General features: G+C 36.5%; 2 protein-coding genes across 2 annotated transcripts; both read right to left on the bottom strand.

Moving 5' to 3' along the window:
- Positions 1-1,348: 1,348 nt before the first annotated feature.
- On the bottom strand, positions 1,349-5,642 carry LOC110147365 (olfactory receptor 4F4). Its single transcript, XM_020908833.2, is given in 3 exon segments — positions 1,349-1,834; positions 1,836-2,321; positions 5,625-5,642. Coding segments are annotated over 3 exon segments (990 nt in total).
- A 1,656-nt stretch (positions 5,643-7,298) lies between these two features.
- LOC110147372 (olfactory receptor 4F21-like) lies at positions 7,299-8,246 on the bottom strand. The gene has a single exon (XM_020908840.2). It carries the CDS (start codon positions 8,235-8,237, stop codon positions 7,299-7,301), a length of 939 nt encoding a protein of 312 aa, XP_020764499.1. The 5' UTR covers positions 8,238-8,246.
- Between the last annotated feature and the right edge of the window lie 13,402 nt (positions 8,247-21,648).

The following is a 21,648-nucleotide window of genomic DNA, read 5'->3' as shown; positions in this document are numbered from 1 at the left end:
TCTTCCCAACCCATGGATTGAAGCCAGGTCTCCTTTATTGCAGGTGGATTGTTTACCAGCTGAGTCACGTGGAAGCCCAAGAATACTGGAGTGTAGCCTATTCCTTCTCCAGCAGATCTTTCTGACCAAGGAATTGAACCAGGGTCTCCTGCATTGTGCGTGGATTCTTTACCAAGTGGGCTAATGCTTAAAGTCATGATTAGTATGGGATAGGTAGAGTTGAACCCATCTCTTTTTGACTTCAAAGTCTGTGCTTGTGAAAGCTAACCATGAAAAGTGACAAGGATGAATCCAAATGATACACAGTATGCCAACATGTTGAGAGACTTGAATCTCTCTAAATGGTTTTATTGCTATAGGCTGTTGTATACCACAGGATGTCATGTGCCTACAAGACAAATTTTATATTTGCAGACTTGCTTTTGCTATTATTCTTTTTTTTTTAAAATAATATTTATTTATTTATTTATGACTGTGCTGGGTCTTTGTTGCTGCATCTGGGTTTTCTCTAGTTGTGGTGAGCAGGGGCTACTCTCTAGCCCCTGCTGTGAGCAGGCTTCTCATTGCAGTGGTTTCTCTGGCAGTGGATCATGGGCTTTAGTCACGGGTTTCAGTACTTGTAGCCCATGGGCTCAGCAGTTGCAGGTCATGGGCTCTAGAGCACAGGCTCAGTAGCTGTGGAACTTGGGCTTAGCTGTCCCATGGCATGTGGGATCCTCCCGGACCAAGAATAGAACCTATATCCACTGCATTGACAGACGGACTCTTCACCATTGATGTTCTAGGGAAGCCCCTCTTCCTGTCTTTCTTAATAATACATTCATGGATTATGTGTTGTTACAATGATAGTAGTTAAACTGTTATAATGGGAGGAGTTTCTTTTTTAAACCTCTTAAAAGTTAACATATATATCATTATCACTAAGCACATTATTTTTTTGAATTAGGTGTATAGCAGTTGCTTCTTGATGTTTTTAGAGAAAATGAGCCAAATAGAAATTAAAAAAAAATCCTAAGTCAACCTAGTTTCTATCTTTCTCCCTTTTACCCTCAAGGCCATCCAAGAAGGCCCAGGAGTGTACAAATGCTAACAATTTTTATGCCTTTAATTGTTAGGAGAATTAGTGAAGTCATATTTTCAAAGTAAAATGTTAAGTTTGCCTCTGTATTCAAAAGCATAACAAGATTGTCAAAGAATAAAATGAGGCTTTTTATGTAAATATTCTTTGACAGTTGATAAGGAATGAAATGGAAGATATAATTTTTCATTAATTTTCTAAATAACTTACTGATGCTATATAATATGTCATTATTACAGATTAATCTTACAGATTAATTTTATAAGAGATCTAAGACTTTATCCTAGAGTTGATATTCCATTTTCTCAGCCGTCTCATTGCAGTCTTCATGTCTTTGTTCCTCAGTGTATATATAATTGGGTTCAAGAAAGGAGTGACCACAGAATAAAAGACAGCAAGGAATTTGTCTAGTGACTTGATGGGGAACGGCCAGGCGTAAATGAAGATACATGGTCCGAAGAACAAAAGAACTACTGTGATATGAGCAGTTAAAGTAGGCAGAGCCTTGGATGACTTCTCTGAAGGGAGATGCTGGATGGTCACTAAGATGACAGTGTATGAGATGATTAGGAGAAAAAAAGAACACAGAGTGAGCACACCACTGTTAGCAATGACCATGATATCCAATCTATAGCTATCTGTGCAGGCAAGTTTGATGACCCTAGGAAGGTCGCAATAAAAGCTGTCCACCTCATTAGGACCACAGAAAGGTAAGTTCACTGCAAAGGCCAATTGGCTCACTGAGTGGAGGAAGCCAGGTTCCCCACGCAGCAGCCACAAAGCCAACACATACATTGCCACGCATAATTGTAGTGTAGCGGAGGGGTTTACAGATTGCTACATATCTGTCAAAGGCCATGGCTATAAGGATCACCAGCTCACTCCCACCAAAGAAATGAAGCAGAAATATCTGAGTAAGGCAGCCCTTGAATGAGATGACCTTACATTTACTTAAAAAATCAGCAATCATCTTGGGGGCTGTGACTGAAGACAGACACAGGTCAATGAGTGAGAGGTTGGCCAGCAGGAAGTACATGGGGGAATGAAGGTGGGAATCAGAAGTCACAGTTATGACAATAAGAAGGTTTCCAAACACAATTCCTACATAGAATACAAAAAAGAACACAAATAGGAAAATCTGGAGTTCCTGAGAATTGGAGAGTCCCAGAAAAATGAACTCAGTCACCGTGGAGTGATTTGTTTCACTTATTGATTCATTCCAGGAAATATCCTCTGTAGTTACCTTGAATGGAGTGAGAAGAAAGTCAGAAATATTATATTCAAATTCAGAGCCCCAATTTGTGTCATTATGTTCACACTCATGATGACATTCTGTGCTTTGTTACATAAAGGAATTTAAAATGCCCACAATCTAAATTCAATTTTATCACACACTCTTTGCCTGAATATGCTTTATAGTCCAGTTGTTGAAGCTTTAGTGTTTTCACTTATGTTAGGCTTATTCCTAATAAAATGCTTTTTTCATGTTACCCTCTCTGCCAGATTAAATTTATACCCTGACCATGCATTTATGTCCTCTTTCACAGAACTCCAAAACAGTTCATATTCTCTGGACCATATCATAGCTCTTAAATACATACAAAACTCTATGATTGTCACATCTACAAAGGCTTTTCATGACATGCATTTTTGAGAAGGTATTTTTAGTAGCCCAATAGTTCATCACAATAATCTTGTATACAGTTATTGGAAACTTCTCTATTAAACTAAAACAAATCCTCATTCACAACTTAATTGTGAGGCAATCATAGTGTATGGGTTTTGTGTGCATCTGTGGATCTTGAATTCATCCTCTTTAAGACTTCTTTTGTCATTTTGTAAATGCAAATACTAATTATATTCCTTTTTTTGGTTATTATGAATTTCAACTGAAATACTAAATATAAAATATTTTACAGTTTTTGTATTTGGTAATTACAAATAGATTTAGATGATTATTAGTGAGAGTTATCACCTCTGATTCATAGAAAAACCCTGTCTTAATAGTCATTTAAAAGTATACTTGCATTCTAAAAATAATTATCATAGCAAGATTTAGTTTCCCTATCTTTTAAATGACTGCATTGGATCAATATTTTTCTAAATCCCCACTAATCCAATACTCTATCAGGATTGAGGGAGGGACATAATTTAAAAATAATTGTCATAATCTCTCAGGAGCTTGGATAGCAATATGAAAACTAAGACAGATGTAGAGATTCAGTCTTATGGGAACTTTACATTTATGAGAATTCTGAAAGAGAAACTAGGAATTATAAGAATTTATAGAGGAAAGAATTGATATTTAACATTTGGTAATATGAAAATGCTTAGAAGAAAGAGTTATGCCAAAGTAAAATTAAAGATGAAAAATAGAAGAAAAGAATAACAATACAAAAATAAGGTTTAAAAATGAGAGAAAGAAGTTAAAAGCAAGAGAATGTCACTGCAGAGGATGCGAGTTTGATCCCTGATGGGGGAACTTAAGATTTCACATGCTGTGTGGGGTGGCCAAAAAAGTTTAAAAAATAAAACAAAATTTAAAAAAATAAAAATTTAAAAGCGAGGAAAATATTTGCTGAGATAAAATGTGAAGAAATTTTAATAGGAAATGAATTTGGAAAAGGATTCTAGAATGCCTACTATAGGATTCTTGTTTTATTGTATTGACATGAAAAACTGTTGCAGAATTATGAACAATTGTTTAATCAATTTATAACAAATGGTAAGCAGTTAATAATAGCCATTATAAAAAGTAGCAATAACAGGACATGTGTCAACATATGTATAAGATAAAAAAATGATGCTAATTTAAAAATTCTGAGTAATTGTGAACACTGTCACAGCTTTAATTCTGATAATAGCTATAATAAGATCTAGCATAGCAATGTGTAACATATAGGTCATTTTTAGAAGAAGTAATACAGTTGCAAGGAAGTAAAGGATGATGATAATAAAATGTAGAGGTATTATTGGAATATCTTTGTAAGTTGCTACCTGAAAGTTAAGAGCCTGAAGAGTGGTCTTTGGATGTAACTTGCAAAAGTCATTTCATATATATATTGGGGAGTCCAGAAGTTTTGCAGTAAATGAAGTAGAAAATGGAATGGTAGCTTGAAGGGGAAGATATAAAAGAGAGGAGAGGAAATTGGCGGGTCTCAAGGAGTCATGAAAGGATAGGGTATGGCTCATCAAATTTCTTGGGGGAGTAGTATTATGTTTTCTCTACTTAATCAGTTATTCCACAGTCCTTGGAAATTGCATTTTTTTCTTCATTATCCATTCCATAGCCCTATCCTCAAGCTCCATATTACTGTTTTTAAAATCCTATAAATATTTAGCAATTATAATTTACTTCCAGATATAAAGAGATGCCTAGTAGTAAAACAAGTCATAAATAGTCATTTTAGTCCCCTTCTGCTTAGGACAAATACAATCATATTGTCATTGACAATAAAGAGGATGGGATTCCTATTGTGAGATCATTTCTGACATGACTGGTTGATTTGGATATTTCTTTAAAGTCAAGGAATGTGATTTAGTATTTTCTTTGGATATTTACTGATGTGGAATCATTTCACTGAGAGAAGAGGACAAACTGGATAGTTATGTCAGCATAGGTTTACCAAAGTGTTATTTTGCAGTGAAAAGATTTTCTACCATGGTAACAAGTAAGAATTCAAGTATACTGTTCTTCAGCAAAACGAATTTTTCTTTTCACCAATCTCAGGATTCTTCCATTTTTCCTGAAAAATGCACATAAAATTGAATTCTGAGGAATGAGTTCTTACTAATAGAAGCATTTTATTGTCAATACAAATGCTACAGTTTGGTTAATTCTGCTAATATATTTCACTTTCACATTCTACCTACCTCCTTCATAACTGGAAGACACTACAGCAATTTTCAGAGCAAGGTATGTAGACTTTTCTTTTATTTGCAGTTTCTCATGAAGTATAGAATTTCCAAGAGAAGAAAATTGATATAAACTATCCTCCTTAGCAAATGACTTCATTAATTAAGAACCATTTATGGAAGTGACCAGAGGCAGATGAAGAGCTGAAAGTAGTCATCCTGAACTTTGGGTATTGAGACTAACTCTTATAGTCTCACAAGCTTTCCCCTGAGGAAATACACAAAATCTTCTTGATTTAAGGGCTAATGTCATAGTTTCTTGGCTAACTCAGGTACTTCTATGACTCTCACAGAATTTAAAGGTAAATTTTTAAAGAAGCATAGTAAAACAAATTGATAAAATTGTGCAATTAAAATTCAGACATGTTAAGAAGGAAACAAATAATAATGTTTTAGATTTTATAGAAAGCAGATAGCTTAAAATTTGTGGAGAAAATATAGGAAAAATACCTTGACAAATAATAAGTCTAAGTTCTTATTATTTATCATTTTTATTGAGTAGCTTTAATTACCATACAGTGGTTAAAACTGAACTGACTTATTACAGTTAATATTCCTTAAATCAGTTATAGAAAGAATCTAAATGCTCTCTCAGCTGTGCTCCATGACCAGCAGACTTTCCAGATTTTACCTGAATGTTGCCAATCATTCTCTTAAGAGCCCTTACTTAAAAATGAACACATTAAAGAAGCTGAGATCTGAATGGAGTATCCTCCTCTAGTAAATAAGTACCTTAAAATACTTACAGAAGTGTAGATACTTTTAAAGATTGAATTAAGATATGCTTTGAAAACAAATATTGAAAAAAACTGGAAAATAGGCAAAATTTTGCATATATAAAATACTAGAATCTATTTCTAAAACAATATTGTATGAAATACATTATCAAAGTCTAAAAGCAATTTTAAGTCTTAATGTAGTGTCATAGTGTTGACCTTCCTATTTATCTAAGTAAAATACAGTTATGATGATAATTGCTTCTTCCTCAATTTTAACATTTGCTGGTTTACATAAACCTATATTTTATCTTTGGATCTACATAATTTCCATAAGAAATATTAATTGATTTCCAATGATGCTTGTTATCAAATGGAAGATACTGATGAAGTTAAATTGCATGTATAGGTGTGTGTGTATATATATATATATATATATATATATATAACACATGTATATATGTATGTGTAATACATATATATACACATATATACATGTACACATATAATGTATATATGTATGTACATATGTGTGTATATGTATATCCATATGTACATATATACACATGTATATATGTATGTATTAGTTAGTTAAGTCGCTCAGTCATGTCCAACTCTTTGTGACCCCTTGGACTGTAACCCACCAGGCTCCTCCATCCATGGGATTCTCCAGGCAAGAATACTGGAGTGGGTTGCCATTTCCTTCTCTAGGGATCTTCTCGACCCAGGGATTGAACCCAGGTCTCCTGCATTGCAGGCAGATGCTTTAACCTCTGAGCCACCAGGGAAGCCCTATATGTACATGTGTGTATATATATCTATATATGTATATGTATGTATGTGTGTATATATATGTATGTATATGTATGTATGTATACACACATATATACATGTGTATATATATACATGTACATATACACATGTACATATCTGTATGTAGATGTAAAATGTCCACATGAATATTGAATGCAGTCATTAGTGGTAACTACAGTTTAGGTTTGGAGTTTAGATAGAAATATAAGCTACAACTCTATGTAAATGAAATTCCTGATTCAATACCTTCTTTTTTGTTTTTTTTTTAATGTATTTTATCTATTTTATGTATTTTTTATGTGTTTTTTGTATTTTCAGTTTTTTTTTGTTTGTTTCATAATTTTATTTATTTATTTTTGGTTGTGCTTGGTCTTCGTTGCTGTGTGGACTTTTCTCTAGTTGAGGCGATCCGGGGCTGCTCTCCAGTTGTGGTTCATGGGCTTCTCATTGCTGTGGCTTCTCTTGTTGCAGAGCACAGGCTCTCGGGCATGCAGGCTTCAGTAGTTGCAGCATGTGGGCTCTAGAGCACAGCCTCAGCAGTTGGGGTCAGTGAGCTTAGTTGCTCTGCAGCATGTGGGATCCTCCTGGATCAGGGATCAAACCCATGTCCCCTTCATTGGCAGGTGGACTCTTTACCACTGAACCACTAGTGAAGCACCAACTTCTCAGTTTACAAAAGCAATAATGAAAATGAGCACATTCTATAGTGTTCATGGTGACCACGAGGGTCTTGATGATCCATGACATTCATCTTGTGCTCTCATCAATGAAATCTCTCATGTCACTTTCCTAAAATTTACAAGCTGTTGACTTAGCCTTGTCATTACCACCTTCATATCTCTGTTCCTTAAAGTATATATGGCAGGATTTAAGACGGGGGTGACAACAAAGTCCACAATGGCAAAAAATGTATCCAGTGACTTTGTAGGGAAAGGCCATACATAGAGAAACATGCATGGAAGGAAAAACAAAAACACTACAGTGATGTGAGCTGACAGAGTGAAGAACGCTTTGGATAAATGCTTTGAAGAATGTTGTCGGACAGTGATCAGAATAAAGATGTATGATATAATTAATAGGAAGAAGGTGCCCATAGATATGAAGCCACTGTTGGCAGTGACTACAAATTCTAGTTTGTAAGTATCTGTGCATGCAAGCTTAATAACCCGAGGGAAATCACAATAAAAGCTCCCCACATTATTAGGTCCACAGAAGGGTAAATTTATGACAAAGACAAACTGAGACACAGCATGAGTCACTCCAGTTATCCAAGCAGCAACTACTAAAAACATGCACATTTTGGGACTCACAATAGTTAGATAATGGAGAGGCTTGCAAATTGCTATGTACCTGTCATATGCCATGGCTATGAGCAGCATCATCTCCACTCCTCCTGTGACATGGATAAAGAATATTTGTAGCATGCAGTTGTGGAAGGAAATGATTTGACAGTCACTGAAAAGATCAGAGATCATCCTAGGAACTGTGGTGGATGAAAGGGCTAGGTCAATGAGTGATAGGTTGGCCAACAGAACATACATGGGTGTATGTAAGTGGGAATCAAAAATCACTGTGAACACAATGAAGAGGTTTCCCAGGATAATCCCCAAATACAATACAGAGAAGAAGAGAAAAAGTAAAAACTGCATCCCTAAGGATTGTGTAAGTCCCAGTAACACAAATTCTGTTACCACAGAGCCATTTACTTGGTCCATTGAATCATAAAGAAGAGAGGACTGTCAAGTGACCTGCAACAAAAGAAAGGCGGGATCAACTTAATACAACTTAAATGTTGTGTTAAATGTTGATAATTTAAAATTGGTCATTTAACTTAATTGATAATAGACTACTTACAAAATAATGGGAACCAGGGCATAAAATATTGAGTACAACAAAGCTGCACTCAGAGACAATCCTTCACTTTAAATGACCATATTTATTTAAATATGTGAGCAGTCAGACGATTTATGATGTTAGAAAAGAATGTATAACATAAACTCAAGGAATACAGATGAAGTAAAATAATAAAAGTTAAAAACAAAAATACTGAATCCCAGAAAATTGGAAGAGGGTATAAGAGCATATAAAATGATTAAAAAAATAGATAACCTTTTAATCAATATAATCATGAAAAATAAAGTTAAATTGAACTTAGAAATGAATATGAAATGTGTTAGTCACTCAGTTATGTTCCACTCTTGGTGACCTCTGCAACCCACCAGGCGCCTCTGTGCATGAAATCCCCCAGGCAAGAATACTGGAGTGGTTGACATTTTCTTCTCCAGAGGATCTCCCTGGTCCAGGGATTGAACCTGGATCTCCTGTATGGCAGACAGATTCTTTACCATCTGAGTCACCACACAGAAATGAGTATAGACACGCATAATAACTGTTAAGATACTGCTGAAGGTTATTTCCAACATGTACTTAAAAACAATCTACCTTAAACATCTTATGTGAATTTGAAGTTCCATAGACAGATAAAAGATTGATATCTTCATAATATTTATAAAAAGTTCAAATCGTTTAATAAAACCTCTGAGGCCTAATAGATAAATGGGCAAATGATATGAAGAGAGAATTCAGAAAAGTAAACTATTTATGTATTTTTGCATATATATATCTCTTTCTCAGAAATCAAATAAAATAAAATATAAAGCTATTATTTTTCTATTAAGTTAAAAATGTTTTATAGTTATTGTTGTCAAAACCAACACTCATTGAAATAGGCACATTCATACACCACTGATAGAAATATAGGCTAATCTAAAATTAAGAAAATATTTTGAAATGGTACTGATGAATATAGCAGAGAAGGGACTTGACACACAGAGGGAAGGTGAGGGTAGGACGAGTTGAGAAAGTAGCATGGACATATAAACACTGTCATGTGTAAATTAGATAGTGGGATGTTGCTATATAACACAGGGACCCTGGCCTGGTGCTCCTTGATGACCTAGAGGTGGGGGTTCGGGGGAGTGGAGGGAGGCTCAAGAGCTTGCACGAGTATGGCAGAAACCGACACAACAAGATAAAGCAATTTTCCACCAATTAAAAAAGAAACTAAAGATTATTAAAGAAAATATTTTGAAATCGTGTGTCAAGAAGCTTGAATCTGTACCATCTGGTGCAGTAGTACTCCTTGTGGAATTCTATTTGTATCAAAAAAGATTTTTGCACAAATATGTTTTTCATACTTTACAGTTGAAAAAACTTTGAACAATTTAGATGTCAAACATTAGGTTTAATTCTGTTATGAAGGAAAATATTATAGTTATCAAAATAAGTGTTAATAGAAATTTATAATAGCACTAGTAAGAATTTTATTTATAATATTAAGTGCAAGAAAAGTAAACAGATTGCATAGTACAGTAGTTGACTTTTATTTTTTAGAACTTGAAAAATCCTTTAGATTTTAAGTATCTTTCAGTATAGCTACCATATTTATATTAGATTTTTTGATAAAAACATCCAAGAGCATACAGAGCTAAAGGATGATTTATTAAGAAGATTTGAAAGCAAAGATTAACTTGTAATTAATAGAAGACTAGCTGGGGAAGTAAAGGACTTTAATACTTCTCTCATCCAATTAGACATTTTCATAAACTTCAGAATTGATTAATAGATGATAGTATTAGGGCAGAATATAGCTAAGTAAGTATAGTGTCATGATGGATCTGGATTTTGATGGTGGAAATAGGAAAGTTTTGATTAACTTCCTATTTCAGCAACATGCTGTTCTTTCTGTTGCCTCTTGATTAATTTTTCTATTGACTTCTACCTTCTCTCATGTAGATGTTCTAAACACCCTTCCTAGCGTTTTCTCTGAAAACTATGCTTAACCATTTTAAATTTATTCATTCAATTATCAATGGACTTCATATCCATATTTAAATCACCCAGGTCACAGGGGTGTAAGGATAAAGAATTTGGGGAGTGGAATTGAATCTGGGAAGCATTATAGAGTTCCGAAAGTCATCCCTAGAAGATTTCATGGCAATACTCTCTATTCTGCTGAGCAGAAGGTGTTTGTTGACTTCCTGATCTCACCATTCAATTCACTGTCTTGGAGTAATAAAGCTGAAGCTTAAGAATCATGTTGACAGCTTATGATCAAAGATTTTATCCTATAAAACTAACATAAAACATACAAACTCGATTCTTTAAGTCTCCGTCATTGTTAAAGTGAGTGCTTCATCTTATAAAAACAACTGAAGTTTTCTCTAAATTGATTTGTCATATTTGAAAATTTCCTCCTGTATTAGCTTAGTACTGCTGAAATGGTGCTTGTCTTGGAGTGTGAGTGATAATTAAGTTTTTTAAAGAGGAAAATACAATACTCTTTGAGTCTATTAGCCTAAAGACTACAAGATTCCATTTAAAAGTGTAATTAAATTTATTGACGATCTTTAATTATGCTAAAATGGTATAATTACAATATAAAACATGGAGCTATAAGCATAGTAGTGTGGTGAAGTCAGTCAGTAACATGTCTAAGGAATAGGCAGGAAAGAAGATCTAAAGAAGAGGAAGAATGAAAATAGATTAGAAAGGGAGTAAAGGAAGGCAGGGGATGGAATAATAAGAATAATAAGAATTCTAAAGGACAAATAAAGAGGATAAAATGATAATTAAAAGAGACATTGGTGCAATGTTGCACATCTTTGCTTAAATTGCCTGTCATTGTTTACATTAACACACATTAATACATTATGAACACTTAAGAGTGTGAGCTTTATTTGCATTTCCATTCACTATTTTAGTATTTTTTCCCTGAAAGGATGGAAAGTAATAATAAAATTTTAGGGAGAATAGTCACTGATATGAAGAAAAGTTAAGACTTTAGGCAAATAAATAATGGATGTGGCAGAGGGGTTTGACAGTATGGAGTGGGTATAGTTTTGGCATGGTGGTTCAGCTGACAGGTCCACCTCTAAAAAATTAGGAAGTAACTGATTAAAAACACCCCTTTAACCTCCAGTCAGTATTTTGCTTTTCTTATTTATAATATTTATAGCTTTTTGTAAAATGTAAAAATTAAAGTTTATTACGTAGGTACACTTTCTGCTTTGTCCAACACTGTGTCACTTGACTAAAACAGGCTGGCACATATAAAAATCTCAAAGAATATTTGAAGAGTAAATTGTCCAGAAATAATCACTAAATTGCTATGTAAGCGGAGAAGGCAATGGCACCCTACTCCAGTACTCTTGCCTGGAAAATCCCATAGATGGAGGAGCCTGGCGGTCTGCAGTCCATGGGGTCGCTAGGAGTTGGACATGACTTCACTTTCACTTTCACTCTTCATTTTCATGCATTGGAGAAGGAAATGGCAACCCACTCCAGTGTTCTTGCCTGGAGAATCCCAGGGACGGGGGAGCCTGGTGGGCTGCCATCTATGGGGTCGCACAGGGTCGGACACGATTGAAGTGACTTAGCAGCAGCAGCAGATCATGTTAGAAACAAAATAGAAGTCCTCACAAATATATAGAGAAATTGAACTTAACAATACCTTCTCCACAAGTTTGTGCTTCCTAAAGATAACCTAATTATATATATATATATATATATATATATATAATCAGGAGTATTTAAGATAAGTCAAGAAGGGCCCACCCATTCTGTTATAAGCGTCTAGAATTAACATGTATCATTATTCAAGAAGTCCTGATGACCTGAGAGTGCTTGTTTGGAGAAAAAGACCACATACTTGGTTTCTCTGCCTTCTTAGGAAACACTAGTGACTGTGTGAAGTTCCCAGGAATTCTTCAGAAGCAAGTCCCCTTAGAACTTGCTATCTCTCCTATTAGAGATTTAAAGTTTATAGTTATCCAATGCCTGGAGGGACAAATCTTTAAACAAAAAAGATTATTAGAAAGATACATCTTTATAAAAGTGGGAAAGAACCCTGAGATTATCTTGCCCAGTTATTTCATTCTACAGATGGAAAACAACCCAGTGAGGTTAAATGCCCAGTGTATTTGCAGCAATACATTCAGAGCCAGCACTAGAAGTCAGTCTAACTGTCCAATGACCTTCCTCAGTTACGATCTACACCTGCTTGTAGAAAAAGTCATTAAAAAGCTAGTCTGTTTATGTTTGATAGTATCACACCAAATTGGAAGAGTCCTATTTATCCCTGAGTTTTCTTTCCTTTTAAAATAAATTGAGCCATCCCTTTCTGAAAGACTATTTTTTTTACCCTGTTGGATATTGCTCTTCCTTATCCCCTCTCCTATTTCTTCAAACAACGTGGCCAGTCCTTGAACAGTTCTCTTTCAGAATTTGCAGCCAGCATCTCCTCTGTACCATCCTCTGGCACAACACCAGAATCTTCTTAGAATCTGAGCATATGCTCTCAGCCTAGGCATTGGCTGGAGCCTTCAAATTCAGAGGAAAGTAATAGTGAAGGAGAGGGAATCACAGTAGAATCCTGGAGGCTGAGGACTGAGATTTCCTTTTGTTTAAAAACAGAATTTGGTCCTTAAATAGGGTAGGAATACGTGAGTCCAGAAGTCTGTTTTGCACAATGGAAAATGAAGTTTAAAATGAATTGGAAAGCACAAAAGCCAGAAACGTGAATCTTGAAAAATCTTCACATTAAGAAGAGGAGTTAAAAATATCAAAAGGTATATGTATGTGTGTAATTAATTTTACAAGACAATGCAATTCAATGATTGAAATTTGAAATTTGATCATAGAAAAGAGAAGGTATAGGATGAAAGGACAAACACATTTCAAAGGAGAAAATGACACAATATTTTACAGGGGAGCAGAAATGGAAGGAACGTTGATGGTTATGGGGAGAGGTAAGCAACAGTGAGAGGGGGCAGTTTTGTAATTTAAAAGTGTCTTTCTTACTTGCCTGTTCAGTCACAGGGTGTATATTTTTAGGAGAAGAGAAAGTCAGAGAGTGTACTCTTTATCTGGTAATAAGCACTCCCACCCCACTCAAAGACAAAGCTATATATAAGATTCTCCATAATGAGAAATAACCTAATTAGCTGCATAAGAGAGTGACCTGCTGCTGCTGCAAAGATGGTCAATACTCAGCCCATTATTAGATTCTCTTGGGGACTAAATCTTTGAGTCACATTGGTTTCCCCAAGAGAGAAATATTGAAAAAGTTTTCTGGTGATGAAACAGAGGAAAAGAAGGAAGATTTAAAAAAAAAATATTATTGGGATATAGTTGAGTTACAGTGTTATATTAGTTTCAGCTGTATAGCAGAGTGAATCTGTTTTACAGGAAGGTTTTGATATATTGGATTGTGTAAAAAAATTCCTCTTTACGGTAGATGATCTTGCTTTGAGTGACTGAGATGAAGGTGTGAAAATATATCCTGAGAAACAAGATATTCATAGTACCAGACTTAAAGAAATAAATCTAAACCCTTGATAGGTAAAGATAATTCTCATAATTCATAATAGAATAATTTTCCTGTTTTTAATTATGGCAAGTGTTTACCTGTGACTCTACTTGTGCTCATGAACTTCAGACTACTGGGGATGAAGGTCTTAAATGGTTTTGAACTTTATTTTTCCTGACTTGACTGGATACAAGTAAATTTTGGGTTTGTTGGATCAATGTCTGAGGAGAAAAAAATGTAGGGAGTTATTCTGAGTTGTCTGTAAGAGGAGCATGTTTACCTGAGAAGGAGATAATTATTCAGACAACCTGTAACAATCATCAAGATAAGCCTAGCAGATTTCTCTGAAAAAGGCTGACTTTATCTTTGATATGTACATAAAAAATTTGATCTTCAGGTTACCATGGTGGCCTCAAGGTTTCAAAGTTCTATTTTTGTTTTCAGTTGTATATAATTTTCTCCTGCTCAGAAACTGTATACTCCAAAAGAGCAGCAGAGTTATGGCTTGCCTAAATTAATTTCTGTAAAATAGTGACATTCCAAATTAGTGGAAAATTTCTCCTGATCCCTCCCCCACAGCCAGGGCTCCGTAACACTGTGAGCAGTGTGTGTGTGCTGCGCTTACTTGCTCAGTCATGTCTGACTCTGCGACCCCATGGACTGTAGCCCGCCAGGCTCCTCTGTCCATGGGGATTCTCCAGGCAAGAATACTGGAGTGGGTTACCATGCCCTCCTTCAGGCGACCTTCCCAACCCAGGGATCGAACCTGGGTCTCTCACATTGCAGGCAGGTTCTTTACCGTCTGAGCCACCAGAAGAAGCTCTGTGAGCAGTACAGAACTCCATAAATTAAATCATCCCACCATGCCCGTAGGACGACTGTGCTTTTGTTCTAAGTGAGGAGATTGGGGTGCCAGGGAAAACAGCATATTAAGATGAATGAGGGAGAACATAGGCAGAAACAGAGTGAGTCCTAGGGAGCTGGCAGCTAGGCACAGAGCATCTCCTGGGGCTATGTGAGGTTCTCTCCTGGGGCATGCATCACAGGTTAGTTGGCAGTGGAGAAACCTCAGTCCCAGTAGAAGATCAGAAATTGTTAATGTAGAGTTCTTGAGACCTGGGAGTATCAGAGGCCTGAGACCAGTGATTCACAGGCTGAGATTGGCTCAGGATTTGACTCGACCAAGCCTGTAAAAAGAACTCACTGGTATATTTCACAATAGATTTCAGTTCTACTTGAGGAGATGGAGGCAGAAAAAAATTAAGGAGAGAAGAGTAAATAAAAAAAAAAAAAGGGGGAGGATTTCTTTGAATCTGTGATCTTTGACCAAAAGTAAAAAGAAATCCCAATTGCTATGCAACAAATTATTCATTGTTAATTTTTATTCTTTGTTGGGGTTTATTAATTAATTTTTATTTTTTAAATAAAATTTTTTTGGAGTATAGTTGCTGTATAATCTTGTGTTAGTTTCTAGTGTACAATGAAGTGAGTCAGCTATCCATATGCATATATCCCCTCTTTTTTGAATTCCCTTCTCATTTGGATCAACACAGAGCACTGAGTTGAGTTCCCTGTGCTATACAGTAGGCTCTCATTAGTTATCTATGTTATACATAGTAATGTATATATGTCATTCCCAATATCCCAATTCATCCCACCCTGCTTGCCCCCTTGGTGTCCATACATTTGTTTTATATGTCTGCGTCTCTGTTTCTGCTTTGCTAATAGGTTCACCTGTACCATTTTGTCTAGATTCCATAGTTCAGTTCAATCACACAGTTGTGTCCGACTCTTTGTGACCCCATGGACTGCAGCACGCCATGCTTTCCCTGTCCATCACCAACTCCCAGAGCTTGCTCAGACTCATGTCCACAGAGTCGGTGATGCTATCTAGCTATCTTATCCTCTATCATCACCTTTTCCTCCTGCCTTAAATCTTTCCCAGCATAAGAGTCTTTTCTTTTTTTAAAATTATTTATTTATTTATTTATTTTCATTTATTTTTATTAGTTTGAGGCTAATTACTCTATAATGTTGTAGTGGTTTTTGCCATACATTGACATGAATCAGCCATGGATTTACATGTGTTGCCCATCCTGATCCCTGCTCCTGCCTCCTTCTCCATCCCATCCCTCTGGGTCTTCCCAGTGCACCAGCCCTGAGCACTTGTCTCATGCATCCAACCTGGGCTGGTGATCTGTTTCACCGTTGATAGTATACTTGTTTCAATGCTGTTCTCTCAGAACATCCCACCCTCGCCTTCTCCCACAGAGTCCCAAAGTCTGTTCTGTACATCTGTGTCTCTTTTTCTGTTTTGCATATAGGGTTATCATTACCATCTTTTAAAATTCCATATATATGCATTAGTATACTGTATTGGTCTTATCTTTCTGGCTTACTTCACTCTGTATAATGGGCTCCAGTTTCATCCATCTCATTAGAACTGATTCAAATGAATTCTTTTTAATGGCTGAGTAATATTCCATTGTGTATATGTACCATAGCTTACTTATCCATTTGTCTGCTGATGGGCATCTAGGTTGCTTCCATGTCCTCGGCTTTTATAAACAGTGCTGCGATGAACATTGGGGTGCACGTGTCTCTTTCAGATCTGGTTTCCTCGGTGTGTATGCCCAGGAGTGGTATTGCTGGGTCATATGGCAGTTCTATTTCCAGTATTTTAAGGAATCTCCACACTGTTCTCCATAGTGACTGTACTAGTTTGCATTCCCACCAACAGTGTAAGAGGGTTCCCTTTTCTCCACACCCTCTCCAGCATTTATTGCTTGTAGACTTTTGGATAGCAGCCATCCTGACTGGCGTGTAATGGTACCTCATTGTGGTTTTGATTTGCATTTCTGATAATGAGTGATGTTGAGCATCTTTTCATGTGTTTGTTAGCCATCTGTATGTCTTCTTTGGAGAGGTGTCTCTTTAGTTCGTTGGCTCATTTTTTGATTGGGTCATTTATTTTTTTGGAATTGAGCTGCAGTGAGTTGCTTGTATATTTTTGAGATTAATCCTTTGTCTGTTGCTTCATTTGCTATTATTTTCTCCCATTCTGAGGGCTGTCTTTTCACCTTGCATATAGTTTCCTTTGTTATGCAAAAGCTTTTAAGTTTGATTAGGTCCCATTTGTTTATTTTTACTTTACTTCCAATATTCTGGGAGGTGGGTCATAGAGGATCCTGTTGTGATTTATGTCAGAGAGTGTTTTGCCTATATTCTCCTCTAGGAGTTTTATAGTTTCTGGTCTTACATTTAGATCTTTAATCCATTTTGAGTTTATTTTTGTGTATGGTGTTAGAAAGTGTTCTAGTTTCATTCTTTCACAAGTGGTGGACCAGTTTTCCCAGCACCACTTTTTAAAGAGGTTGTCTTTTTTCCATTGTACATCCTTGCCTCCTTTGTTGAAGATAAGGTGTCCATAGGTACGTGGATTTATCTCTGGGCTTTCTATTCTGTTCCATTGATCTATATTTCTGTCTTTGTGCCAGTACCATACTGTCTTGATGACTGTGGCTTTGTAGTAGAGCCTGAAGTCAGACTTTTCAAATGAGCTAATACTTCGCATCAGGTGGCCAAAGTATTGGAGCTTCAGCTTCAGCATCAGTCCTTCAAATGAATATTCAGGACTGATTTCCTTTAGGATTTGATCTCCTTGCAGTCTAAGGGACTCTCAACAGTCTTCTCCAACACCAGAGTTCAAAAGCATCAATTCCTCGGTGCTCAGCTTGCTTTGTAGTCCAACTCTCACATCCATACATGAACTGGGAAAACCATAGCTTTGACTAGATGGGCCTTTGTTGGCAAAGTAATGTCTCTGCTTTTTAATATGCTGTCTAGGTTGGTCATAGCTTTTCTTCCAAGGAGCAAGCACCTTTTAATTTCATGACTGCAGCCACCATTTGCAGTGATTTAGGAGCCCAAGAAAATAAAGTCTCTCACTGTTTCCATTGTTTCTCCATCTATTTGCCATGGAGTGATGGAACCAGATGCCATGATCTTTGTTTTTTGAATCTTGAGTTTTAAGCCAGCTTTTTCACTCTCCTCTTTCACTTTCCTCAAGAGGCTATTAAGTCCCTCTTCACTTTCTGCCATATGGTGGTGTCATCTGAGTATTTAAGGTTATTGATATATTTCCTGGAAATCTTGATCCCAGCTTATGCTTCATCCAGGCTGGCATTTTGCATGATGTACTCTGCATAAAAATTAAATAATATGTGCAAGGTGACAGTATATAGCCTTGACATACTCCTTTCCAATTTGGGACCAGTCTGTTGTTCCACATCTGGTTCTAACTGTTGCTTCTTGACCTATATACAGATTTCTCAGGAGATAGGTAAGGTGGGTGGTATGGTATTCCCATCTGTTTAAGAATTTTCCACAGTTTGCTGTGATCCACACAGTCAAAGGCTTTGGCGTAATCAATAAAGCCAAAGTAGATGTTTTCTTGGAACTCTCTTGCTTTTTTGATGATCCAAAAGATGTTGGCAATTTGATCTCTGGTTCCTCTGCCTTTTATAAATCCAACTTCAACATCTGGAAGTTCTCAGATCACATACTGTTGAAGCCTAGCTTGGAGAATCTTGAACATTACTTTGCTAGTGTGTGAGATATGTGCAGTCGTATGGTAGTTTGAACATTCTTTGGCATTGCCCTTCTTTGGGATTGGAATGAAAACTCACCTTTTCCAGTCCTGTGGCCACTGCTGAGTTTTCCAAATTTGTTGCCTTATGAGTGCAGCACTTTAACAGCATCATCTTTTAGGATTTGAAATAGCTCAACTGGAATTCTATCACCTCCACTAGCTTTGTTCATGGTGATGCTTCCTAAATCCCACTTGACTTTGCATTCCAAGGTGTCTGATTCTAGGTGACTGATCACACCATTGTGATTATCTGGGTCATTAAGATCTTTTTTTGGTATAGTTCTTCTGTGTATTCTTGCCATCTCTTCTTAATATCTTCTGCTTTTGTTAGGTCCATACCATTTCTGTCCTTTATTGAGCCCATTTTTGCATGAAATATTCCCTTGGTATCTCTGATTTTCTTGAAGAGATCTCTAGTCTTTCTCATTCTATTATTTTCTTTATTTCTTTGCATTGATCACTGAAGAAGTTTTCTTCTCTCTTTTTGCTATCCTTCGGAACTCTGCATTCAAATGGGTATATCTTTCCTTTTCTCCTTTGCCTTTAGCTTCTCTTCTTTTCTCAGCTATCTGTAGGGCCTTCTCAGAAAACCATTTTGCCTTTTTGCATTTCTTTTTCTTGGGGATGATTTTGATTCTTGTCTCCTGTACAACCTCTGTCCATAGTTCTTCAGGCACTCTATATATCAGATCTAGTCTCTTGAATCTATTTGTCACTTCTACTGTATAATCAAAAGGGATTTGATTTAGGTCATACCTGAATGGTCTAGTGGTTTCCCCTACTTTCTTCAGTTTAAGTCTGAATTTGGCAACAAGGAGTTCATGATCTGAGCCACAGTCAGCTCCCGGTCTTGTTTTGGCTGGCTGTGTATAGAGCTTCTCCATCTTTGGCTGCAAAGAATATAATCAATCTGATTTCAGTGTTGGCCAGCTGGTGATGTCCATGTGTAGAGTCTTCTCTTGTGTTGTTGGAAGAGGGTGTTTGCTGTGACCAGTGTGTTCTTTTGGCAAAACTATTTAGGCTTTGTCTTTCTTCATTTTGTACTCCAAGGTCAAATTTACCTGTTATTTCAAGTATCTCTTGACTTCCTACTTTTGCATTCCAGTCCGCTATAATGAAAAGGACATCTTTTTTTGGATGTTAGTTCTAGAAGGTCTTGTAGGTCTTCATAGAACCATTCAACTTCAGCTTCTTTAGCATTACTGGTCGGGGCATAGACTTGGATTATTGTGATATTGAATGGTTTGCCTTGGAAACGAACAGAGATCATTTTATTGTTTTTAAAACTGCACCCAAGTACTGCATTTTGGACTCTTCTGTTGACTATGGATGGTTACTCCTTTTCTTGTAAGGGATTCTTGCCTACAGTAGTAGATACAATGGTCATCTGAATTAAATTCCCCCATTCCAGTCCATTTTATTTCACTGATTCCTAAAATGTCAATGTTCACTCTTGCCATCTCATGTTTGACCACTTCTAATTCACCTTGATTCGTAGACCTAACCCAGGTTCCCATGCAATATTGCTCTTTACCGCATCGGACTTTACTTCCATCACCAGTCACATACACAACTGGGTGTTGCGTTTGCTTTGGCTCCATCTCTTCATTCTTTCTGGAGTTATTTCTCCTCTCTTCTTCAGCAGCATGCTGGGAACATACCGACCTGGGAGTTCATCTTTCAGTGTCCTATCTTTTTGCCTTTTCATACTCTTTATGGGGTTCTCAAGGCAAGAAAACTGAAGTGGTTTGCCATTCTCTTCTTCAGTGGACCATGTTTTGTCAAAACTCTCCACCATGACCCGTCTGTCTTGGGTGGCCCTACATGGCATGGCTCATAGTTTCATTGAGTTAGACAAAGCTGTGATCCATGTGATCAGTTTGATTAGTTTTCTGTGGCTATGGTTTTCATTCTGTCTACCCTCTGAGGGATAAGGATAAGAGGTTTATTGAATCTTTCTGATGGGAGAGACTTCTGATGGGTGAGGCCATGCTCAGTAAATTCCACATATATGCGTTAATATAGGATTTTTGTTTTTCTTGCTCTGACCTCACTCTATATTTATGACAAGTGTTTATTAATTGTTTTCTATACTGTTGCTACTGATTCTGATGTTTGGCAGTAAATATGATGGCAGCATTAAATAGCTCCTCCTCTCATGAAACTTAAGTGTAATGAGGAAGACTTACATTGAATAAGAAATCATGAGTGTCACTAATGTTACAAAAGTGGTAATAGGGAGTGCTATAATAATACACAATGAGAAGAGAGTTCTTGGACCCAGGTCCTGGGAATTATTCCCTGGTAAAATGTTGCTGAAACTGAGATTTGAAGAATAAGTAGATGTTACTAGGTGAAGCATGAAAGACAAGTGTTTCAGACAGTATGGTTTATCAGTGCAAAGCCTCAGAGATGAGAGTTTGACATTTCCAGGCAAGTTTAAAAAACCACCAAATTGGGTCTGAAATTAAAGGGAAAGAGCATGTTGTTCTCAGATGCAGGAGACACTGTAGGAACCAGGTCTCTGGTGGCCTGATAAACTTTGAAAGAGAGGTAATGTTTTAATTTAAGGTCTATGACAATTATGTTAATGTCATTGAGCAAAACAACTACCTGCTTAGATTTATATTTTTAAAAATCTCTCTACTGAAATGAAGATAATGGGATAGATTTGAAGCATGAAGACCACATAGTTGACTTAAAATTTTATTCTAAAAAATAATATGTGATGGTTTCAACAAGAATGGTGACATACGGCAGTTCTATTTCCAGCTTTTTAAGAAATCTCCACACTGTTTTCCATAGTGGCTGTACTAATTTGCATTCCCACCAACAGTGTAAGAGGGTTCCCTTTTCTCCACACCCTCTCCAGCATTTATTGCTTGTAGACTTTTGGATAGCAGCCATCCTGACTGGCGTATAATGGTACCTCATTGTGGTTTTGACTTGCATTTCTCTGATAATGAGTGATGTTGAGCATCTTTTCATGTGTTTGTTAGCCATCTGTATGTCTTCCTTGGAGAAATGTCTGTTGAGTTCTTTGGCCCATTTTTTGATTGGGTCATTTATTTTTCTGGAGTTGAGCTGGAGGAGTTGCTTGTATACT

The sequence above is a fragment of the Odocoileus virginianus genome, chromosome 6, assembly GCF_023699985.2.
Source record: "Odocoileus virginianus isolate 20LAN1187 ecotype Illinois chromosome 6, Ovbor_1.2, whole genome shotgun sequence".
Taxonomy (NCBI): Eukaryota; Metazoa; Chordata; class Mammalia; order Artiodactyla; family Cervidae; genus Odocoileus; species Odocoileus virginianus.
This window is presented reverse-complemented; position numbering and strand designations above follow the sequence as displayed.